At 51.2% G+C, this 20,128-nt stretch overlaps 2 protein-coding genes across 25 annotated transcripts; one reads left to right on the top strand and one right to left on the bottom strand.

Moving 5' to 3' along the window:
• The first annotated feature begins 358 nt into the window (after nt 1–358).
• Nucleotides 359–9,269, top strand: ABCB6 (ATP binding cassette subfamily B member 6 (LAN blood group)). 2 transcript variants are annotated; one of them, XR_012421494.1, is made up of 19 exons: nt 359–1,191; nt 1,513–1,650; nt 2,496–2,676; nt 2,863–2,964; nt 3,148–3,331; nt 4,242–4,363; nt 4,836–4,945; nt 5,146–5,211; nt 5,381–5,506; nt 5,667–5,743; nt 5,831–5,894; nt 6,007–6,092; nt 6,258–6,570; nt 6,842–6,946; nt 7,915–8,089; nt 8,211–8,323; nt 8,561–8,655; nt 8,737–8,805; nt 8,986–9,269. XR_012421494.1 is itself a non-coding variant. In XM_005574365.5 (19 exons), exons 1-19 carry the CDS (start codon nt 643–645, stop codon nt 9,095–9,097), a joined length of 2,532 nt encoding a protein of 843 aa, XP_005574422.3. In that variant the 5' UTR covers nt 359–642; the 3' UTR covers nt 9,098–9,269. The 2 variants fall into 2 exon arrangements, 1 of the variants encoding a protein (XP_005574422.3); XM_005574365.5 differs by having other exon boundaries at nt 6,258–6,315.
• Nucleotides 9,270–9,388: 119 nt separating this feature from the next.
• ZFAND2B (zinc finger AN1-type containing 2B) lies at nt 9,389–12,230 on the bottom strand. Of its 23 annotated transcripts, none has more exons than XM_074010234.1 (10): nt 12,180–12,230; nt 11,983–12,055; nt 11,606–11,813; nt 11,248–11,379; nt 11,004–11,155; nt 10,690–10,782; nt 10,551–10,611; nt 10,398–10,465; nt 9,987–10,059; nt 9,389–9,773 (listed from the first exon to the last, which is right to left on the bottom strand). In XM_074010234.1, exons 5-10 carry the CDS (start codon nt 11,108–11,110, stop codon nt 9,729–9,731), a joined length of 447 nt encoding a protein of 148 aa, XP_073866335.1. In that variant the 5' UTR covers nt 11,111–11,155; nt 11,248–11,379; nt 11,606–11,813; nt 11,983–12,055; nt 12,180–12,230; the 3' UTR covers nt 9,389–9,728. The 23 variants fall into 23 exon arrangements, with proteins under 23 accessions (XP_073866335.1, XP_073866329.1, XP_065382201.1 ...); XM_074010228.1 differs by having other exon boundaries at nt 9,389–9,669; XM_065526129.2 differs by having other exon boundaries at nt 9,389–9,669; nt 11,253–11,379.
• Between the last annotated feature and the right edge of the window lie 7,898 nt (nt 12,231–20,128).

Genomic DNA, 20,128 nt, shown 5'->3' with positions numbered 1-20,128 from the left:
GAGAAATGGGATGGACTCGGCCGGGGTCTAGAAGAAAGTTATGTTTAGGCCGTTGCTCAGATACGCTGAGCTAGGCGGCTGGCGGAAGGGCAGCTTCCGACCCCCGGTTCTGTGGAGGTCTGTTTCCAGCCCCAAGCCACGATTCCGTGGAGGTTTCCAGCCGAACGTGGTGGTCAGATTTCCCTCTCTGAGCACGTAAACAAGCCGGCTCTGCCCCTCTATTTTGCATTCCTCGCGTGCACCATTTCCCCCGCCCCCCTTCGGAGACATTTGGCCAATGGGAACCCTGGTAGGGGCTGGAGGCGGTCATGTGGGCGGGGCTACAGCTGTGGAGCTCGGTGCGAGTCCAAAACCGAGCATTCCCGTGGGCCTGCAGTCGGCGGAAGGGTCCCAGGCCCAGAGCGAGCGGGGCTGGGCTCAGACGGCGTACGTGCCCTGCGTGAGTGCGTGGCGGCGGCGCGTGCGCGAGGGGAGTGGGCAGTGAGGCCTGGTCCACGTGCGTCCCTTCCCGGGACCCCCGCAGCTTAGCGCCCAGCGGCTACGTGAGCCGAGCACCCGGATGTCCTCGCCCCTCTCCGAGTGATCAGTCCCGTCCTTTGGTCCCGCAGTGCCCTTAGCCCTGGCCGGCGTCCACGCATTGCCATGGTGACTGTGGGCAACTACTGCGAGGCCGAAGGGCCCGTGGGTCCGGCCTGGATGCAGGATGGCCTGAGCCCCTGCTTCTTCTTCACGCTGGTGCCCTCGACGCGGATGGCGCTGGGGGCTCTGGCCTTGGTGCTGGCTCTTCCCTGCAGACCCCGGGAGCGGCCCGCTGGTACTGATTCGCTGTCTTGGGGGGCCGGCCCTCGCGTCTCTCCCTACGTGCTGCAGCTGCTTCTGGCCACATTTCAGGTGGCGCTGCCCCTGGCCGGCCTGGCTGGCCGGGTGGGCACTGCCCGGGGGGCCCCACTGCCAAGCTACCTACTGCTGGCCTCCGTGCTGGAGAGTCTGGCCGGCGCCTGTGGCCTGTGGCTGCTCGTCGTGGAGCGGAGCCAGGCACGGCAGCGTCTGGCAATGGGCATTTGGATCAAGTTCAGGCACAGCCCGGGTCTCCTGCTTCTCTGGACTGTGGCGTTTGCAGCCGAGAACTTGGCACTGGTGTCTTGGAACAGCCCACAGTGGTGGTGGGCAAGGGCGGACTTGGGCCAGCAGGTGAGGGACTCTGTAGGGAGGGGGAAGCCTCTGCAGGCCGGGCCTGGGAGAAAGCACTGCCTGTCCAGTCACACTGCTTCCAGGCTTTAGGATGCCTCTAAGCAAAGGGAGAAGGGAGGGGCTGAGTCCTGCGGGGAGCTGATAGCCAGCTGGTGGGGTGTGCCTTTGCTGAGTCACTGTGGTTTTGCTTTTTTTTTTTTTTTTTTTTAAGCCTGTAAGTGCTGCATGTGTTCCTGACACCAGTCCCTGGCCCTATTATAAGTAGTAATACAATGAAATTTTATTCTCAATGATACTCTCTCCACTTATATTTCCTTCTAGGTTCAGTTTAGCCTGTGGGTGCTGCGGTATGTGGTCTCTGGAGGGCTGTTTGTCCTGGGTCTCTGGGCCCCTGGACTTCGTCCCCAGTCCTATACATTGCAGGTTCATGAAGAGGACCAAGATGTGGAAAGGAGCCAGGTACACCTCAGTTTCTTTTTTTTTTGGAGACAGGGTCTTGCTCTGTCACCAGGCTGGAGTGCAGTGGCGTAATCTCGGCTCACTGCAACCTCTGCCTCCCAGGTTCAAGCGATTCTCCTGCCTCAGCCTCCTGAGTAGCTGGGACTACAGGCGCATGCCGCCATGCCCAGCTAATTTTTGTATTTTTAGTAGAGACAGGGTTTCACAGCGTTGGCCAGGATGGTCTTGATCTCTTAACCTCGTGTTCCGCCTGCCTCAGCTTCCCAAAGTGCTGGGATTATAGGCGTGAGCCACCGCACCCAGCCTCTTTTTGTTTTTAAGACAGAATCTTGCTCTGTCGCCCAGACTGGAGTGTAGTGGCGCAATCTCGGCTCACTGCACCCTCTGCCTCCTGGGTTCAAACAATTCTCGTGCCTCAGCCTCCCAAGTAGCTGGGATTACGGGTGTGTACCACCACACCCAGCTAATTTTTGTATTTTTAGTAGAGATGGGGTTTCATCGTGTTGGCCAGGCTGGTCTTGAACTCCTGACCTCAGGTGATCCACCTGCCTCGTCCTCCCAAAGTGCTGGGATTACAGGCATGAGCCACTGCACCAGGCCTCACCTCAGTTTCTGAATCCTAGAGTCTCTTCATTTTATTCCCTGTCATCATTCCTTCCCTGCAAAATGAAATGCTTCTTTTCCAAATATCAGTTTGCAACTTAGTTTTTCTGACCCCATCAAGGATCACTTGTGGGTCTGAGATACCTGGGAGCTATAACCCAATATGTTTTTCCCTAATGGGTTTCTGGCTAGTGCACTTGCTTGATTTCTGAGCTCCCCTCCTATGTGTTTCACCATCCTAGGTTCAGTCAACAGCCCAACAGTCTACCTGGCGAGATTTTGGCAGGAAGCTCCGCCTCCTGAGTGGCTACCTGTGGCCTCGAGGGAGTCCAGCTCTGCAGCTGGTGGTGCTCATCTGCCTGGGGCTCATGGGTTTGGAAAGGGCACTCAACGTGTTGGTGCCTATATTCTATAGGAACATTGGTGAGCAGGAGGAGCACCAGCTCAGTGTGCTGGTCCTTCATCAGTTTGGTGGCTGGGGTGGTCCTTACCTAGGGAGGTGGGACAGAGCTGGGTGGTCAGAAAGAGGCTGTGGCTGGTACCTGGGGCCATTTTGCCTGAAGAGAGTCCTGGGTGCCATAAGTGGGCTCTGACCCATTTTCTCCACAGTGAACTTGCTGACTGAGAAGGCACCTTGGAGCTCTCTGGCCTGGACTGTTACCAGCTACGTCTTCCTCAAGTTCCTCCAGGGGGGTGGCACTGGCAGTACAGGTATGAGAGACTCCGCCCTCACCCTGCTAGGTACAGTCCCTTCCCACAGGCATTCCCTCACCATCCACCTCCGTCAGCATTCCTCCCCAGCCCCCATGTGCTCTCAGACCTTTCACTTCCTGGTGCTGGGCTGACATCCCTCAGCTCCCAGGCCCTACTGAGGCCTCCCCTGGCTCCCTACAGGCTTCGTGAGCAACCTGCGCACCTTCTTGTGGATCCGGGTGCAGCAGTTCACGTCTCGGCGGATGGAGCTGCGCATCTTCTCCCACCTGCACGAGCTCTCACTGCGCTGGCACCTGGGGCGCCGCACAGGGGAGGTGCTGCGGATCGCGGATCGGGGCACATCCAGTGTCACAGGGCTGCTCAGGTGCCACCCCAGTGGAAAGGGCATGTGGGAGGGTGGAGCCAGAGAAGCAGGGAGAGGAGCCTGTAGGAGGAAGAGAACAGACCTTGCCTGAGGAGCTGCCCCTCCCACCTTAGTGTTTTTTAAATCATAGGATTATTGTATACATGCCCTCCTAATAACTCAGGTAATGCAGGCAGAGGGCAAATCTCTTTCGAGCTGCCCTCACTTCTTCAGAGCTTCCCACTGTTTAGTATGTTGGGTTCTGCTCTTTTTTTGAGACAGAGTCACGCTCTGTCACCCAAGCTGGAGTACAGTGGTGTAATCTCTGCTCACTGCAATGTCTGCCTCCCAAGTTCAAGCAATTCTCCTGCCTCAGCCTCCTGAATAGCTGGAATTACGGATGTGCACCAACGTGCCTGGCTAATTGTTGTATTTTTAGTAGAGACGGGGTTTCACCATGTTGGCCAGGCTGGCCTTGAACTCCTGGCCTCGTGATCTGCCCACCTGGCCTTCCAAAGTGCTGGGACTACAGCTGTGAGCCATCGTGCCCGGCTGGGTTCTGCTTTTTTGCATTTTTACATACATACTATATATGCAGACTCACATAACTAATATGGTATCGTGGAGGTTTTTGCTAAAACAAATGGTATTGTGACATAGCCATCATTCTCAGAGTTGCTTATTACCAGAACATTATGGAGATATGTTTTTCTTTCATGCCTGAAGGTCTCCTTCATTCATTGTAATTGATACAGAGAATTCTGTAGTTTGGGCATGGTTGATTTAGCCACCCACCTCTTGAGGGTAGAATCAATTAAGACTGGTTCCAGTCTGTTGCTTGAAAATAAAACACTACCCTGAAATGTCTAGAGGCAGGGTTGCTGGGTTTAAGCCCCCAAACCTTTCTTATTCACTTGACCTGCCCTCCTAGCTACCTGGTGTTCAATGTCATCCCCACGCTGGCTGACATCGTCATTGGCATCATCTACTTCAGCATGTTCTTCAACGCCTGGTTTGGCCTCATTGTGTTCCTGTGCATGAGTCTTTACCTCAGTGAGTGCTGCTGGGTGACACCATCTCCGTGAACTATCCAGAGACTCCCTTGGCCATGAGCTCTGTCCCCACTCAAGTGACCCACCTATGGGAGGTGTTGGATTGGTGGACTTGAACGGGCTCCTGGTGCTCCTCATGTGATGGGCGGGTCTCTTCTATCAAATCAAACCTTAGCTCAATCTAGCTGAGGGGGCTGGGGAAGGACATTCTTGTCACGTTAAGTCTGCACTGTGGACACAGGTCAAGGAAGCTTCATTTGTGTAACAAGATGCAGCTTGCTTTCATTTGTTTACCAAAAGCGTTTTCTACACATGAGGCTTTGTGCAGGTTGCAGAGATGCCTCCCTGTGGAATCTGGGTCTCTGGGCTTGAGCATAGGTTTAGTGTGTACATGGCAGGTAGTGGACGTTGACATTTGGTCTCTGCTTTTGGGGATGATGTCCTATTCTGTTCCCCATCCTGTCACCCGCCAGCCCTGACCATTGTGGTCACTGAGTGGAGAACCAAGTTTCGCCGCGCTATGAACACACAGGAAAATGCTACCCGGGCACGAGCAGTGGACTCTCTGCTAAACTTTGAGACGGTAACAGAGGCCCCAGTGGCAGTGGTGTAAGGTGTGGAGATGTGGAGGAGTGTGGCTAGGACCACTGGGGCTGACAGAGAGCTGGGGGTGTGATGTTTGTGTGATGTTTGAAATAAGGAAGGAGGACTGAGAGTTGGGGGGAATGACCCAAGTGCCATGTGTTGTGCCCATACCAAATAATTTTGGTTTGAATTCATCAGGTGAAGTATTACAACGCCGAGAGTTATGAAGTGGAACGCTATCGAGAGGCCATCATCAAATATCAGGTGAGGATGCTAGTTTGAGGCCTCCAGAGAATAATGCCCTGGCCTGGTAGAATTTTCAGGGCCAGGAGTAATAGTCGAGTGTTGGGGTGGAAGGGGCCTGGGCCCAGGTTTGGACTCACTGATGGCCATCGTGTATAGGACATTCCTCTTCCTGTGTTATTGCCCTCAGGGTTTGGAGTGGAAGTCCAGCGCTTCACTGGTTTTACTAAATCAGACCCAGAACCTGGTGATTGGGCTTGGGCTCCTCGCCGGCTCCCTGCTTTGTGCATACTTTGTCAGTGAGCAGAAACTACAGGTGAGGCAGGATCTTGGATGAGAGAGTGGGGCACAAGGAAAAGGGGGCCTGGGGCCTGTGTCTGGGCCACCAGGCTCTTGGCTAGGAAGTGGGCAGGGTGACACAAGAAGAGCAGCCTGCAGGCCTCCCGTGACGTGGTCCGCTTCCTTGATCGCCACAGGTTGGGGACTATGTGCTCTTTGGTACCTACATCATCCAGCTGTACATGCCCCTCAATTGGTTTGGCACCTACTACAGGTAATCTGAGCCCTGGCCCTCACCTGTCCAGGGCACATTACTATTTCCTGGCTACTCAGAGAAGTCCTAACCAGCACCTTTTTGCAGGATGATCCAGACCAACTTCATTGACATGGAGAACATGTTTGACTTGCTTAAAGAGGAGACAGAAGTGAGTGAAGGGAGAGGAGTAGGATTTGGGGAAGGAGGAGCTGTGTGGTGTTTCTTGTGCTTGGAAAATACAAAGCTGAGAACCTCAGCACACATGGGTGGTGCCCTTCCAGGTGAAGGACCTTCCTGGAGCAGGGCCCCTTCGCTTTCAGAAGGGCCGAATTGAGTTTGAGAACGTGCACTTCAGCTACGCCGATGGGTGAGGCCTTCCTTTGCTTTTCTGTGCTTTTCTGCACACTGCCTTCCTGCCTCTCACTGCTCTGAATCCCTGCTTTTGGAAAAGAGCCTGGGCAGGGGAGGGGCAGGGCCTACTAGCAGCTCTGGTGATGGAAGGCGCCTGCTGAGCAACCACCCTTCCTTGTAGGCGGGAGACTCTGCAGGACGTGTCTTTCACTGTGATGCCTGGACAGACACTGGCCCTGGTGAGAGGAGACTCAGCCACTTGGCCCAGATGCCTCAAGCTTCCCTCATTCAGTGCCCATGGTAGCTCGTGACCCAGGGTGTGGAGTCAGAGAGCCCAGTCACGACAGGCAACAGGATTGAATGGTGCAGCCTCCACGGACATCGGTGACCTCTTGGAGAGGGAACCTTAAAAGCCAGTGGGCCTCAGCCGGGTGTGGTGGCACACGCCTGTAATCCCAGGACTTTGGGAGGCTTAAGTGGCCAGATCACCTAAGGTCAGGAGCTTGAGACCAGCCTGACCAACATGGTGAAACCCCATCTCTACTAAAAATGCAAAAATTAGCTGGGCGTGGTGGTGAGCGCCTATAATCCCACTACTCGGGAGGCTGAGGCAGGAGAATCACTTGAACCTGGGAGTCGGAGGTTCCAGTGAGCTGAGATTGTGCCATTGCACTCCAGCCTGGGTGACAGTGAGATTTGATCTCAAAAAAAAAGAAAAAAAAGCCAGTGGCCCTGAGATTTTTTCCACTGTTTCCATTGCAACAGGTGGGCCCATCTGGGGCAGGGAAGAGCACAATTTTGCGCCTGCTGTTTCGCTTCTATGACATCAGCTCTGGCTGCATCCGAATAGACGGGCAGGACATTTCACAGGTAAGGTTGCTCAGGAGAAGACTGTAGTTTAGGGGTCTGTGTGTGGAGGAATGATAAGGGCTGGGTGTCCAGAGAGAGTAGATGTCACCCTTGTAACAAAATAGGGCCATTCTAGCATGATATAACCTACAGTCACACAAGTAAAGTAGTCCTATGAAGGATTTGTATGGTGCCATAAAAGCTACAAAGGTGGCTCATGCCTGTAATCTCAGCACTTTGGGAGGCCGAGGCAGGTGGATCACTTGAGCCCAGGAGTTCAAGACCAGCCTGGGCAACATGGCACAACACCCTCTCTACAAAAAATACAAAAATTAGCTGGCCATGCTGGCGCACACATGTAGTCCCACCAGGAGGCTGTAGTGAGCTGTGATCATGCCACTGCACTCCAGCCTAGGTGACAGAGCAATGCCCTGTCTCAAAACAAAAAACAAACACACACACACAAAAACAAAGGTACAAAGATCTTCTGTAGCCAAGTGTGGTGGCTTACACCCGTAATCCCAACACTTTGGGAGGTCAAGGCAGCAGGATCATTTGAGTCCAGGATTTTGAGACCAGGCTGGGCAGCATATCCCGACAACCCCATCTCAACAAAAAATTAAAAATTAGCTTGACATAGTGGCAAGCACCTGTGGTCTTAGCTACTCAGGAAGCTGAGGTGGAAGGATTGCGTGAGCCCAGGAGGTCAAGGCTGCAGTGAGCCGAGATTTTGCCACAGCAATCCAGCCTGGGTGACAGAGTGAGACTCTATCCCAAAACCAAACCAAACATTGGCAGCAATCTGGTGAAGCAGGAAGAGAAGATGGGGAAACACAGAGGAGTGATTTGCCCACACGGCTAAGGTCTGGGGCAGTGATGGTGGGATTCTTAACAGGGCCTCTTATCCCATGTGCTTCTGGCCAGCCCACCCTACCTCCCAGGCCCTGGGGGTATCTCACAAGGCAGATTGTGTGGTCTTTTGGCCCTAGGTGACCCAGGCCTCTCTCCGGTCTCACATTGGAGTTGTGCCCCAAGATACTGTTCTCTTTAATGACACCATCGCTGACAATATCCGTTACGGCCGTGTCACAGCTGGGAATGATGAAGTGGAGGCTGCTGCTCAGGCTGCAGGCATCCATGATGCCATTATGGCTTTCCCTGAAGGTAAGATTCCTTTGCAGAGAGTCCCCTCCCCTCCTGGTGTTGTCCTGTTAATCTCTGACCCCTGTTCCCTCCGTTTCTTGTTTCTTCCACGTAAGAAACGTGTGGTGGGTAATATCCACAGGGTACAGGACACAGGTGGGTGAGCGGGGACTGAAGCTGAGCGGTGGGGAGAAGCAGCGCGTCGCCATTGCCCGCACCATCCTCAAGGCTCCGGACATCATTCTGCTGGATGAGGTGCGCCCTGGGTCTCCTCCCCTCCTTCCTCCCTTATGTATGCTCAAGCCATTCCTGCTGGGCACTGTCCCCACCTAGAACAGATATCATGAATCCACGTCTCACAAAACACACTTTACAGTTCTCAAGCCCAAACAAGGCTCTTGTATATTCTTGAGGCCTCAGCCAGCAGCCTGCCTCCTCCTTCCATTGGGGTTTTGAGTGGCAGGAACAGTTTTACCTGGACCCTCTCTACAGGCAACGTCAGCGCTGGATACATCTAATGAGAGGGCCATCCAGGCTTCTCTGGCCAAAGTCTGTGCCAACCGCACTACCATCGTAGTGGCACACAGGTACAGGACTACAGGCCTGGGGCGGCTGGCAGTGTGGCCGCTTTGGGTGGGGTAGTAGGCAACTGATCTTTGACTTCTCAGGCTCTCAACTGTGGTCAATGCTGACCAGATCCTCGTCATCAAGGATGGCTGCATCGTGGAGAGGGGACGGTAAGAGACATAGATCAAAAGGACAGGTCTTCTGAATTGAGAGCTCCAGGAAAGGGGGCGTGAAGTCCCAGAGGCTTCTGGAGGGGACCTCCCTTGCCCATCCCATCCTCTCTGCGGGCTGGCGGCAAGGACCCTTGGGGTAAAACTGATGGTTGGGACTCACTTTCCTCCTCACCCCAGGCATGAGGCTCTGTTGTCCCGAGGTGGGGTGTATGCTGACATGTGGCAGCTGCAGCAGCAGGGACAGGAAGAAACCTCTGAAGACACTATGCCTCAGACCATGGAACGATGACAAAAGTTTGGCCACTTCCCTCTCAAAGACTAACCCAGAAGGGAATAAGATGTACGCCCCTTCCCTAGCTTATTTCATCCTGGTCTTGGGGTGCGGTGCTAGCTATAGTAAGGGAAAGGGACCTTTCAGAAAAACACCTTTTGGGGAAATAAAAATGTGGCCTGTGTGAGGATCACTGTGGCTTTGTGGGGTGGGGTACTGCAGTGGGCCTCTACCCGTATGTCAGGTGAGCACTGTTGATGCGGCTTTTCTGTTTGAGGTTAGAGAGGAGAGAGAAACACACCACTTGTATATCCTATCAACTGCCAAGATCCTTTATTTTCTCCAGGACCCTTCCTGCCCACTCCATGTCAGGGCAGCTCCAGCAAAAGGGAGATGACATGATGATAGGACTGAGAGCAGGGCCTGGCCAGCATCCACCGAGGGCCCAACCAGGCAACAGTTGCTAGCTGCTCTCTCCCATGCAGCTGGAACACTAGCAAGGCCTTCCAGAGGCTCCCAGGGCGACCTCCACATCACTCTCGCTTGTCTCTGCCCTCCAGGCTACTCCGGGCCGCCTCTCCCTGTGTACCCTAGAGGTGTGAGGGCCACAGTCCTCCTCAGGTGAACCTCCCTCCCCAAGCCCAGGGCCCTAGCACAGGCTGCAGTTGGATGGCTTCGAGCTGCGGCTCTGGGCCTGGAGCAAGGAGAGGGGAAGGAAGGGAAGACAGGGTGCAACGTCAAGGAAATGAGGGGACGACCCTCATTTCAGAGCTCAGCACAGGCTGGAGTCATACTGAAAACCAAAGGACAACCACCATTCCAAAACTCTGCACCACTCAGAAGAACCCCCATCCCTGACTTCTTCCTCCCTCCCACTGCAGCACCCATCTTCACCCCAGCCTCATACCTGCTGCTGCTGGTATTCTGCCTCACTGGCTGACAGTGCTTGTGCTAAAGCTAGGTCTTCTTCCTCCTGACAACTGGGAGGGAGGGAGGAACAGTTTAAGTTGGATGATGGTAGGATCTAAAATTTGAACATCTGCTCTGTGTGTGTCGGGCCTCACGGTGCCGAGCACTGCTGGGGATTATCTCAATCTTCATAGCAACACTACAAGGTGGGTGTTAGTATTGTCCCCGTTTTTATAGAGGAAATGAAGGCTCCATGGGTTAAATAACTTGTCAAGGATGATACAGTTCATCTTAATTTTGAGCCCAAGTTGCCAGCAATTATCTTGCATTGTGTCAGAGTGGTCCCACCTACCTCCCTCCAGATCAAACCCTTGCCCACAGCTTGCCCTTTCTCAAGAGGGTAGCATACCTTGGAACCTGGGGTTTGGTCTCTGCCAGGGACATTTCCAGGGCCCGCTGCAGAGCTTCATCCTCACTCTGCAAAGGGAGAAAGAAGACCAGTGTCCTTGGACTTCACTCTCTGTGTGTTTGTTTCTGTCCATCCAACCTCTGCCCAACTCACCAGGCCATTCTGCAAAGCAATCACTGGAGGGGCTGTCCAGGATGGAGACTGGGTTGTGGCTCTATGACCAAACATTGAAGAGGTGGAGGTCAGAGGTGTGAAAGGGAAAAACAGGGAGCAGGGAAACGGGCAGGCCTACCTGCTGGGAGAGGGACAGGAAGGAATGGTTCGACTTGGGCTGGGGACAGTGCTTGTAGAAGCCATATTTTGTGCTCTGGAGATGGCAGCAAGTCTGTAGGGAAAGATATTGTTGGCATGTCTCCAAGAACCAGCCTTACCCAGGAATTCAGGAGGGGAATTCTGGAAAAACATGCACTTGAAAAGGAAGCTAAAAGACTCCCCTAGCCGACAGGGATATGGTTGAAGCTCCCCAATTTGTAACGACAGAGCTTGAGTCAGTTCCAAAAGAATGCAATAGTCCCAAAGGCAAGTAGAAGACTTGGCTGCAATTACCCTGCCCGGCTGGTTGGGTGCCCCTCCCCAGAGCAATCATGGTCCAGTGGGTGCCGGTGCTTGATGCAGAAGTTTCGGCTACACCGTTCACAGGTCAGTTTCATCATTTCTCGCTGCCGGCAGCCAGTGCGCTCACACTTATTGGTAAAGATCTGAGGTGAAGTGAGAAGGTTGTCCCTGCTGAGACTCTGACTAGCTGTTTGGGTTTCCAGGCATCCGTAGTTCCGACCCCTACAATGTTTACCTTACGTTTTTGCTGTGCTGGATCAGAGCGACAGTCTCTGTCAATGTGCTCTCCCACAGCACGGTCAGGGGGCTCCCCTCTGGCCACAGGCACAGGCACATTACAGAGAGGGCACACAGGTACCTGGATATCCTATAGTCAAGGAGCAAGGGTCAGTGTGTGGCCCACCCCAGTCCAACAAATCTCTGGTCCTGAAAGAACTTGGATAGGACCCAACACAAACACTCAAAAAAACAGTGTTTCCCAGCACTGACAGCCTCAGAAAGACAAAAGGGAGAAGAAATGTAAGACACGGATTTGGGGGATTCTGCACGCATTCTCCATCTGCCCGTTTTCACCCTGAGGATCGCCCCCTCACCTTTTGGTAAGCAGATCCACAGTGATGCTGGGCGTAGGCCACATGGTCTGCGCAGAAGATGCCTAAGCAGGCATCACACTTAAGCGGCAGAAAATCTGCAGAGAGTTGGTCGGATTGCAGGTACAGGGGGACCTCGATGTCCTTCTCTCTCACTCAAGCCTTCCACTCAGCGGAAGGAAAACACCATCCTATTTGCGACACACCGCCCCTTCCCAAGTCCATTACCTCCTTGGCCCCGCCCCCTCTGCCCCGACCCCCCCCCAACTTCAAGCCCCGCCCCCCGGCATTGCCAGCCTGGGAACCCACCCTTCCCTCCCCACCTGCGGTTCAAAGTCCCTTTCCGCTGGGCCGCGCCCCCCGCACGCTCCGCCCCTCACCCAAGCGCTGACAGCTCGGCTCCGAACAGTGAGCCCCGAGGTCCGGAAACTCCATCGCCAGGCCGGGTGGGGTCTGCTAGGAGAAGCGACGAGTGCTGAGAGGCTCTAGGGCTCGTGCTCCGGGTCCGGACCGCGACCCCGCACTCTGGCGGGCTCCCTGCCCCGCCCCTTCCTCTCCCCCGCCCAGCCCGTATTACCGGAGCCCCCGCGCCAGCCGGCCCACGGCGCCCGCTCCTCCCTCGGCGCGCGCGGCGCGCTGACGTCATCACGCAGGGCTGGCGCGTCCGGCGCTGTCTCCTGGCAGCCGGGAAGCGCCTGGGTCGAGCTTAACCCCGCCTTGCTTGGGGAGGCTGAGAGCCGGAAGACTGTCCCGAAGCGACAGGATGTTAGTGCGCTGCTCCGCGACCCTGGGCGAGGGCGTATTCCGCAGAGGGTCTCTCTGAGGGATCAGGGACGGGCGAAAGGGCCAGCGAAGGCAAAGACAGATATCTTAGGGGATGGAAGGCTGGGTGGTTTGGGGTCTTTCACAATTCGGTCCTTAGCCCGCTTCACACACGATGCCTTCCTCCTGGCCATTTTGTTCACGGTCACGGCTGCCCTTCGTCTCCACCAGCTGACAGCTCCCATATTTCCCTGAAGTACAGATATCTCTAGAGCTGCAGATCCCTCCTCCAGTTTCGACTTTGGTACCCTCCTCAGTCTGAACTAGGTGCACCTGCTATGTGATCTTCCTTCTTCCATTCTAGCACCCATATCACTAATGAGCTGTCCCCCAGCCCCTATATAAGTATACTGGGAAGTCAGGAACCACGTCTACCTTGTTTCGTGTTAGGTCCCAGCACCTAACAGTGCCTAGAACAGTGTGGTCCTCAGTCTTTAGTGTGAATCCAAATCGCCTACAGAGCAAGTTTAAAATGCGGATTTCCGGGCCCTGGAGCTTCTAATTCAGTCGGAAGCACCTAAAGGAATTCTGACACAGATTGCCCATGCACCACACTCAACACTAGCCTAGAATATTCTCAGTGATCATTAAATAAATGTAGTCAGGACTACAGGCACAAGCCACTATGCCCAGCTAATTTTTAAATTTTTATTTTGTAGAAATGGAGGTCTCACTTTGTTGCCCAGATTTGTCTTGAACTCCTGGCCTTAAGTGATCCTCCTGCCTTGGCCTCCCAAAGTGCTGGTATTACAGACGTGAGGCACTACACCTGACCTATATATATATATATATATATTTTTTTTTTTTTTGAGACAGAGTCTCACTCCGTCGCCCAGGCTGGAGTGCAGTGGTGCGATCTTGGCTCACTGCAACCTCTGCTTCCTGGGTTCAAGCGATTCTCCTGCCTCAGCCTCCCAAGTAGTTGGGACTACAGGTGCACGGGGTTTCACCATGTTACCCAGGCTGGTCTCGAACTCCTGACCTAGTGATCCACCCGCCTTGGCCTCCCAAAGCGCTGGCATTACAGGCTTGAGCCACCGCACCCGGCCAATATTCTTTTTATTTTAAATTACTTCCAGGACTTTATAAATGCTTTTATTTTGTTTCAATATATAAACTGTCAGATTTCAAATAATTGTTTTCCAGTCTCATTATAATCATTTGATTCTAAATTTCATTTATTCCTTTTTTTCTCTCTATATATTAATCAGTACAATTTAGAATTGTAGGCTTCCAGTCCCAGCATGGTGGCTGATGCCTGTAATCTCAGCACTTTGGGAGGCTGAGGCAGGAGGATCACTTGAGCCTAGGAGTTCCAGCCTGGGCAACATAGTGAGACCCTGTCTCTACAAAAATAAAAAGAATTGTAGGCTTTCAGTTTGGAGAAACGTGTATGGAGCAGACTAAGCAAAGATAAACACTGCTGCTCTCCCCACTCCCACTTTACAAATGCTCAGATAACCAAAGCCTTGTGGAACTCAAAAAATAAAAATCTTCGGATCTCATTTTTGAGCATGAGCCAGAATGCTTGAAGTGCCATGTAGTCATTTGTTCTTATGTTGCTATAAAGAAATACCTCGCTAGGCACAGTGGCTCATGCCTGTAATCCCATCCCTTGGAGGCCAAGGTGGGAGGGTCACTTGAGCCCAGGAGTTTGAAACCAACTTGGGCAACATAGCAAGGCCTCCCTCTCTACAAAAAATAAAAAAGTTGGCCGGGTGCAGTGACTCATGCCTGTAATCCCAGCACTCTGGGAGGCTGAGGCGGGCGGATCACGGGGTCAGGAAATCAAGACCATCCTGGCTAACATGGTGAAATAAGTCGGGCATAGTGGCAGGCACCTGTAGTCCCAGCTACTCGGGAGGCTGAGGCAGGAGAATGGTGTGAACCCGGGAGGCAGAGCTTGTAGTGAGCCGAGATGGCACCTCTGCACTCCAGCCTGGATGACAGAGCGAGACTTCATCTTGGGAAAAAAAAAAAATACAAAAAATTAGCCAGTGGTGGTGGCAGATGCCTGTAGTCCCAGCTACTCCGGAGGCTGAGGCAGGAGAATGGCATGAACCTGGGAGGCGGAGCTTGCAGTGAGCCGAAATCTTTTTTATTTTTATTTTTATTTATTTATTTTTTTTTGAGACGGAGTCTCGCTCTGTCGCCCAGGCTGGAGTGCAGTGGCCAGATCTCAGCTCACTGCAAGCTCCGCCTCCCGGGTTCACGCCATTCTCCTGCCTCAGCCTCCCGAGTAGCTGGGACCACAGGCGCCGCCACCTCGCCCGGCTAATTTTTTTGTGTTTTTAGTAGAGACGGGGTTTCGCCGTGTTAGCCAGGATGGTCTCGATCTCCTGACCTTGTGATCCGCCCGTCTCGGCCTCCCAAAGTGCTGGGATTACAGGCTTGAGCCACCGCGCCCGACTGTGAGCCGAAATCTTACCACTGCTCTCCAGCCTGGGCGACAGAGTGAGACTCCATCTCAAAATAAATAAATAAATCCATCCATCCATCCATACATACATAAATGAAAATTTTTTTAAAAATTTAAAAGCTGGGCATGGTGGCATCCACCTGTTGTCCCAACTACTCGAGAGCCTTTGGTGGGAGGATTACTTGAGCCCAGGAGGTCGAAGTTGCTGTGAGCTATGATTGTACCACTGTACTTCAGCTGGATGACAAAGTGAGACCCTGTCTTTAAAAAAAAAAGAAAATCTGAGGCTGGTTGATTTATAAAGAAAAGAGGTTTAATTTACTGATGGTTCTGCAGACTGTATAGGAAGCATAGTGCCAGCATCTGCTCAGCTTCTGGTAAGGCCTCAGGAAGCTTCTAATCATGGCAGAAGGCCTAGGGGGAACAGGCATGTCACATGGCAAGAATGGGAGCAAGAGAGAGAAGAGGGAGGTCCCTGAGTCTTTTAGAAACCAGATCTCATGTGAACTAACTGAGTTAGAACTCACTCATCACCAAGAGGATGGCACTAAGCCATTTATGAGGGATCCACCCTCAGGTTCCAATCATCTCCTGCCAGGTCCTACCTCTAACATTGGGAATACATTTCAACATGAGATTTGGAGGGGACACATATCAAGACCATACCATGCCATAACAGACTTACCTCAGAGACCCCAGCGACCACAATGAAAGTGAATGAAGCTCTCACAGTACTCTCTCTCTTCCCAGGCAAACATTTTTCTGACTGATGGGTTATAGTCCTGACTAAGCTCTCTGTGCTGATTACCAGCCCAGGGGTCTTCTCATTGGGTGATGCTGTCGTCCCACGATTTAAAAAGAGTGCCTGCACAAACCAAAGTCACTATTCCCCAATACACAGTTTGGATGTAGCCTCCTTGCTTCCTGAATAAAATAATCCAGGAGAACACTGAGAGAGAAATCAAATAACATTTTGCAACTTGAATAAGCTGTTTCAGGAGGTATCAATTAACAACTGAGCATTGCTTAAGTCTCTTTTATTGTAGACCAACAAAGCATACACAGACCTGCTAAGCAGCCTTGCACTTTAGCTGTGGGTAACTATGAGCTGCAGCCTCTCACTGGGATAGTAGACATAGGTTCCCTATAAATTCGCAGGCATAGTTATAGCCAGATACCAGTTATCTTAGCTTTAGCAGGTCTAAAGCAGACAAGGTCAAAGTGAGGATAGTCAGAAAAGGTGTCTTGGCTCCAATTCTACTTGAATATTAGTTTAATGGTATTTGTCTCAATGGTTTTTCTCCTCTCAATTGACCCTTAGTGAAACAGTGCATATAGAAATGGAAAGAAAAGGTCAGGCAAGATGGCTCATGCCTGTAATCCCAACACTTTGGGAGGCTGAGGCAGGAGGATCACCAGAGGCCAGGAGTTCAAGACCAGCCTGACCAACATGGTGAAACCCTGTCTTTACTAAAAATACAAAAATCAGCCAGACATGGTGGCAAAAGAGCAAGACTATGTCTCAATAAATAAATAAATAGGAAAAAAAAAAAAAGAAATGGAAAGAAAAACTAGCACTTATTGTTGAGTCCTGCTCTTCCTCATGTGTTAGCTTATTTAATCCCCTGTGAAACCTTTTGAAGTAGATATCATGTATCCCCATTTTGCAGATAAAAAAACTGAAGTTGAGAGAGATTACATTACTTGCTATGAAGTCAGAATCTGGGCCCAAATTTTTGTATTGTCTTCAGTTCTATGTTCTTTCCATCATACAAATTTGCCTCCCAAAAATCTACTGCTGGCCCCTCCTTAACAAATTAAAAAAGGAATTTGGTTTTTTTATTTTTATTTTTTGAGATGGAGTATAGCTCTGTTGCCCAGGCTGGAGTGCAGTGTCATGATCTTGGCTCACTGCAACCTCTGCCTCCTGGGTTCAAGTAACTCTTCTGCCTCAGCTTTCTGAGTAGCTGGGACTATAGGTGCCCGCCACCACACTCAGCTAATTTTTAGTAGAGATGGGTTTTCACCATTTTGGCCAGGCTGGTCTAGAACTCCTGACCTTGTGATCCACCCACCTCTGCCTCCCAAAGTGTTGGGATTACAGGCATGAGCCACCATGCCCGACCCGAAAAAAGGAATCTTAAGTGATGATTTTTCTCAGAGTGTTTGTAGAAAATCCCAAATCTCTCCATGGGTTATCAAAAAGCAAACACCTTATCAGTGCAAGGTATTTAAATATCTAAGTGAGAGAACCAAGATGGGGAAGCTGTTTGATTGAAGCTGGTTTCAGATCCTAGGAGATTAGTTGGCTGGCATGACTGCCTTCCCTGAGCTGCCTTGCTCCCTTGGATGTGTGATACACAATCTTTGTGACAATACTCAGCCATTTGTCCTTAGGTGTACTAGCTCTCCCGTGAGCTCATTTTAGATGCCTAGTTTAGACAAATAGTTCAGATTCATAGAACTTTACAGGTTTTAAAGTGATTTCATATATATTCAATCCACTAAAATATATAAATGTGTGTGCGTGTGTGTGTGTGTGTGTGTGTGTGTGTATATATATATATATATATATTTTTTTTTTAACTCCAGCTAAATACCAACTGGAGTTATCAGGTCTTAGATGCAGCAACTAGTTCAAAATGAGAAGGACCAAATACAGTGGCTTTCCAAGTATTTCAACTTTGACCCACAGTAAGAAATATATCTTACATCTCCTCCCAATGTATATAAATATAAAATCAATGTTGTTTAAGCTGCACCGAATTGATTTCACAGCCCACTAATTTCATAACTCCAAGTTTGAAACCCATACTCTAATGGGAAGGTGCGGGACACGGAAATGGGAGCCAGTAATGGCCAAGAGTGAGGCTGGAGAGGCAAAGTAAGAGTGCTCCAGGCAGACAAGATGCAAAATGCACTCCAGCCAGAGGCGGGCCTGGGGAGAGCAGCGCAAAGGTTATGGATGACCTTCACGTAGAGCTTAGAGGAGTCTGAGGGTGCAAGAGGCGAGAGGTGAAAGACAGACTCTGTAAAATGTGGTAAAATGAATGCATATGATTTTATGTTTGCTTCCTTCCCAAAGCCCACCGAAATAACAGTAAAACAATAAGGAGAACAGAAGCGAAAACAATACATGAAGATATGACAAAAACATTTTGGGAGCTAAAAAGCTGATGGAAGAAGAAAAACTGACTGGGGTCCGAGGAAGTTGAAACGGTGCGAACAACAATCAGCAGGCCAGTGTTGACTTTGGAGCCGCTGAAAAGCTTGGGACTGGGAGCATCAAGCTTTCCAAAGGTGGGGGTGGAAGGAGGAGGCTGGAAATGAAGGGTGAGTTTAAAGTCGACATAAGGAGCAGTTAGACCCCCATGTTCCCTCCTTCAGCCTGGGCAGCTGGGTGACTGCCCCTCTCCCACTGCCCCCGCCCCAGGAAAGGCAGGAGGTACATGGGCTCTCTGGAGAGAATGAACCAGTGGGGCCCTGGGCTTCAGGGCAGCTGAAGGTAGAGAGGGAGAGAAACTGCAGCTTCTTTCTCCTGGCTGTAGAGCACTGGCAGCCAGGTTCATGGTCCCCAGGCTGGAGGCTGCAGGGTTCTTCTTTGGGAGAACCGAGCAGCCTAAAAATTCTCTGGGCATTGAGGGATCTCAACACAACGGTTGTCTCTGCCACCTCCCCCTGCAGGGAAGATGCAAATCATTGAGTTTTAGAGAGCATTCAGTTGGCCTTTAAGTGCCTGTGCTCAAATATGAAGGAGCAAACCAGGATTGGAGGTAAGTCTCTTCTATGAAAGACAGAAACCAAAATAAAGACATAAATGGTGGTGGGGAGGAAAACAGGTAAATACAGGGAATATAAAAATATAATTTATATAACTAGACTACTAATAATATAATAATATAACTTATTAAGAATGATCAGGGCTGGGGGCAGTGGCTGACGCCTGTAATCCCAACACTTTGGGAGGCTGAGGTGGGCGGATCACCTGAGGTCAGGAGTTCAAGATCAGCCTGGCCAACATGGTGAAACCCCGTCTCTACTAAAAATAGAAAAATTAGCCAGTGTGGTGGTGGGTGCCTGTAGTCCCAGCTACTCAGGAGCCTGAGACAGAAGAATCACTTGAACCTGGGAGGCAGAGGTTGCAGTGAGCAGAGATCGCGCCACTGCACTCCAGCCTGGGCAACAAAGCGAGACTCCGTCTCAAAAAAAAAAAAAAAAAAAAAAGAGAGAGAGAGAACAATTAGGCCGGGCGTGGTGGCTCATGCCTGTAATTCCAGCACCTTGGGAGGCCAAGGCGGGTGGATCACTTGAGGTCAGGAGTTTGAGACCAGACTGGTCAACATGGTAAAACCCTGTCTCCACTAAAAATACAAAATTTAGCTGGGCTTGGTAGCAGGTGCCTGTAATCCCAGCTACTCCGTAGACCGAGGCAGGAGAATCACTTGAACCTGAGAGGCAGAGCTGAGATTGTGCCACTGCACTCCAGCCTAGGTGACAGGGCAAGACTCTGTCCCAAATAAATAAATAAATAAATAAATAAAAGATTAAGATTAATACACTATATTCAGGGAGCAGATTTTTTTTTTTTTTGAGATGGAGTTTCACTCTTGTTGCCCAGGTTGGAGTACAATGGCACGACCTCGGCTCACCACAATCTCTGCCTCCCAGGTTTAAGCGATTCTCCTGTCTCAGCCTCCCTAGTAGCTGGGATTACAGGCATGTGCCACCATGCCCGGCTAACGTTGTATTTTTAGTAGAGATGGGGTTTCTCCACATTGGTCAGGCTGGTCTCGAACTACCGACCTCAGGTGCTCCACCCGCCTCGGCCTTCCAAAGTGCTGGGATTACAGGCGTGAGCCACTGCGCCCGGCCCAGGGAGCAGATTTTTCATTTAACACACAGGAGCAAAAAAGCATAAAAAGGGATATTCAAGCCAGGCGTGACGGTGTGTACCTCTAATCCCAGGTACACGGGAGGCTGAGGTGAGAGGCTTGCTCAAGCCTAGGAGTTGGAGTTCAGATTGAGTAACATAGTGAAATTCTATCTCATAAAAAGAGGGGGGTTGCGGGGGGAAGGATATTCAGAAAATAAAGCTCTTAGACTTTAAAAAAAATATAATCACAGAAATATAGCACATTCCGAAGAATGGGTACAACATAAAGTTGAGAAAATATACAAAGTAGAACAAAAAATGTAAGGAATGGAAAATAAGCAAAGACTATCAGTCCAGGAGTTTCAAGATTTTATGAACAGGAGTGCCCAAAACAGAAACTAGATGAGAAGAA

Source organism: Macaca fascicularis, chromosome 12, assembly GCF_037993035.2.
Source record: "Macaca fascicularis isolate 582-1 chromosome 12, T2T-MFA8v1.1".
NCBI classification, from domain to species: domain Eukaryota; kingdom Metazoa; phylum Chordata; class Mammalia; order Primates; family Cercopithecidae; genus Macaca; species Macaca fascicularis.
The sequence above is the reverse complement of the archived record's forward strand: the minus strand, read 5'-3'. Positions and strand labels throughout refer to the sequence as shown.

Bases quoted from the DNA above. Each gene is read 5' to 3' on its own strand.
- ABCB6 (XM_005574365.5), top strand. From the start codon at position 643: ATGGTGACTGTGGGCAACTACTGCGAGGCCGAAGGGCCCGTGGGTCCG. The intron at 1,651-2,495 runs GTACACCTCAGT...TCACCATCCTAG, and splicing joins AAGATGTGGAAAGGAGCCAG to GTTCAGTCAACAGCCCAACA. The intron at 5,507-5,666 runs GTGAGGCAGGAT...TGATCGCCACAG, and splicing joins TCAGTGAGCAGAAACTACAG to GTTGGGGACTATGTGCTCTT.
- ZFAND2B (XM_005574345.5), bottom strand. From the start codon at position 12,037: ATGGAGTTTCCGGACCTCGGGGCTCACTGTTCGGAGCCGAGCTGTCAG. The intron at 11,156-11,247 runs GTAAACATTGTA...ACTTCACCTCAG, and splicing joins CAGCACAGCAAAAACGTAAG to ATCTTTACCAATAAGTGTGA. The intron at 9,670-9,986 runs GTATGAGGCTGG...TCACACCTCTAG, and splicing joins CAGAATACCAGCAGCAGCAG to GGTACACAGGGAGAGGCGGC.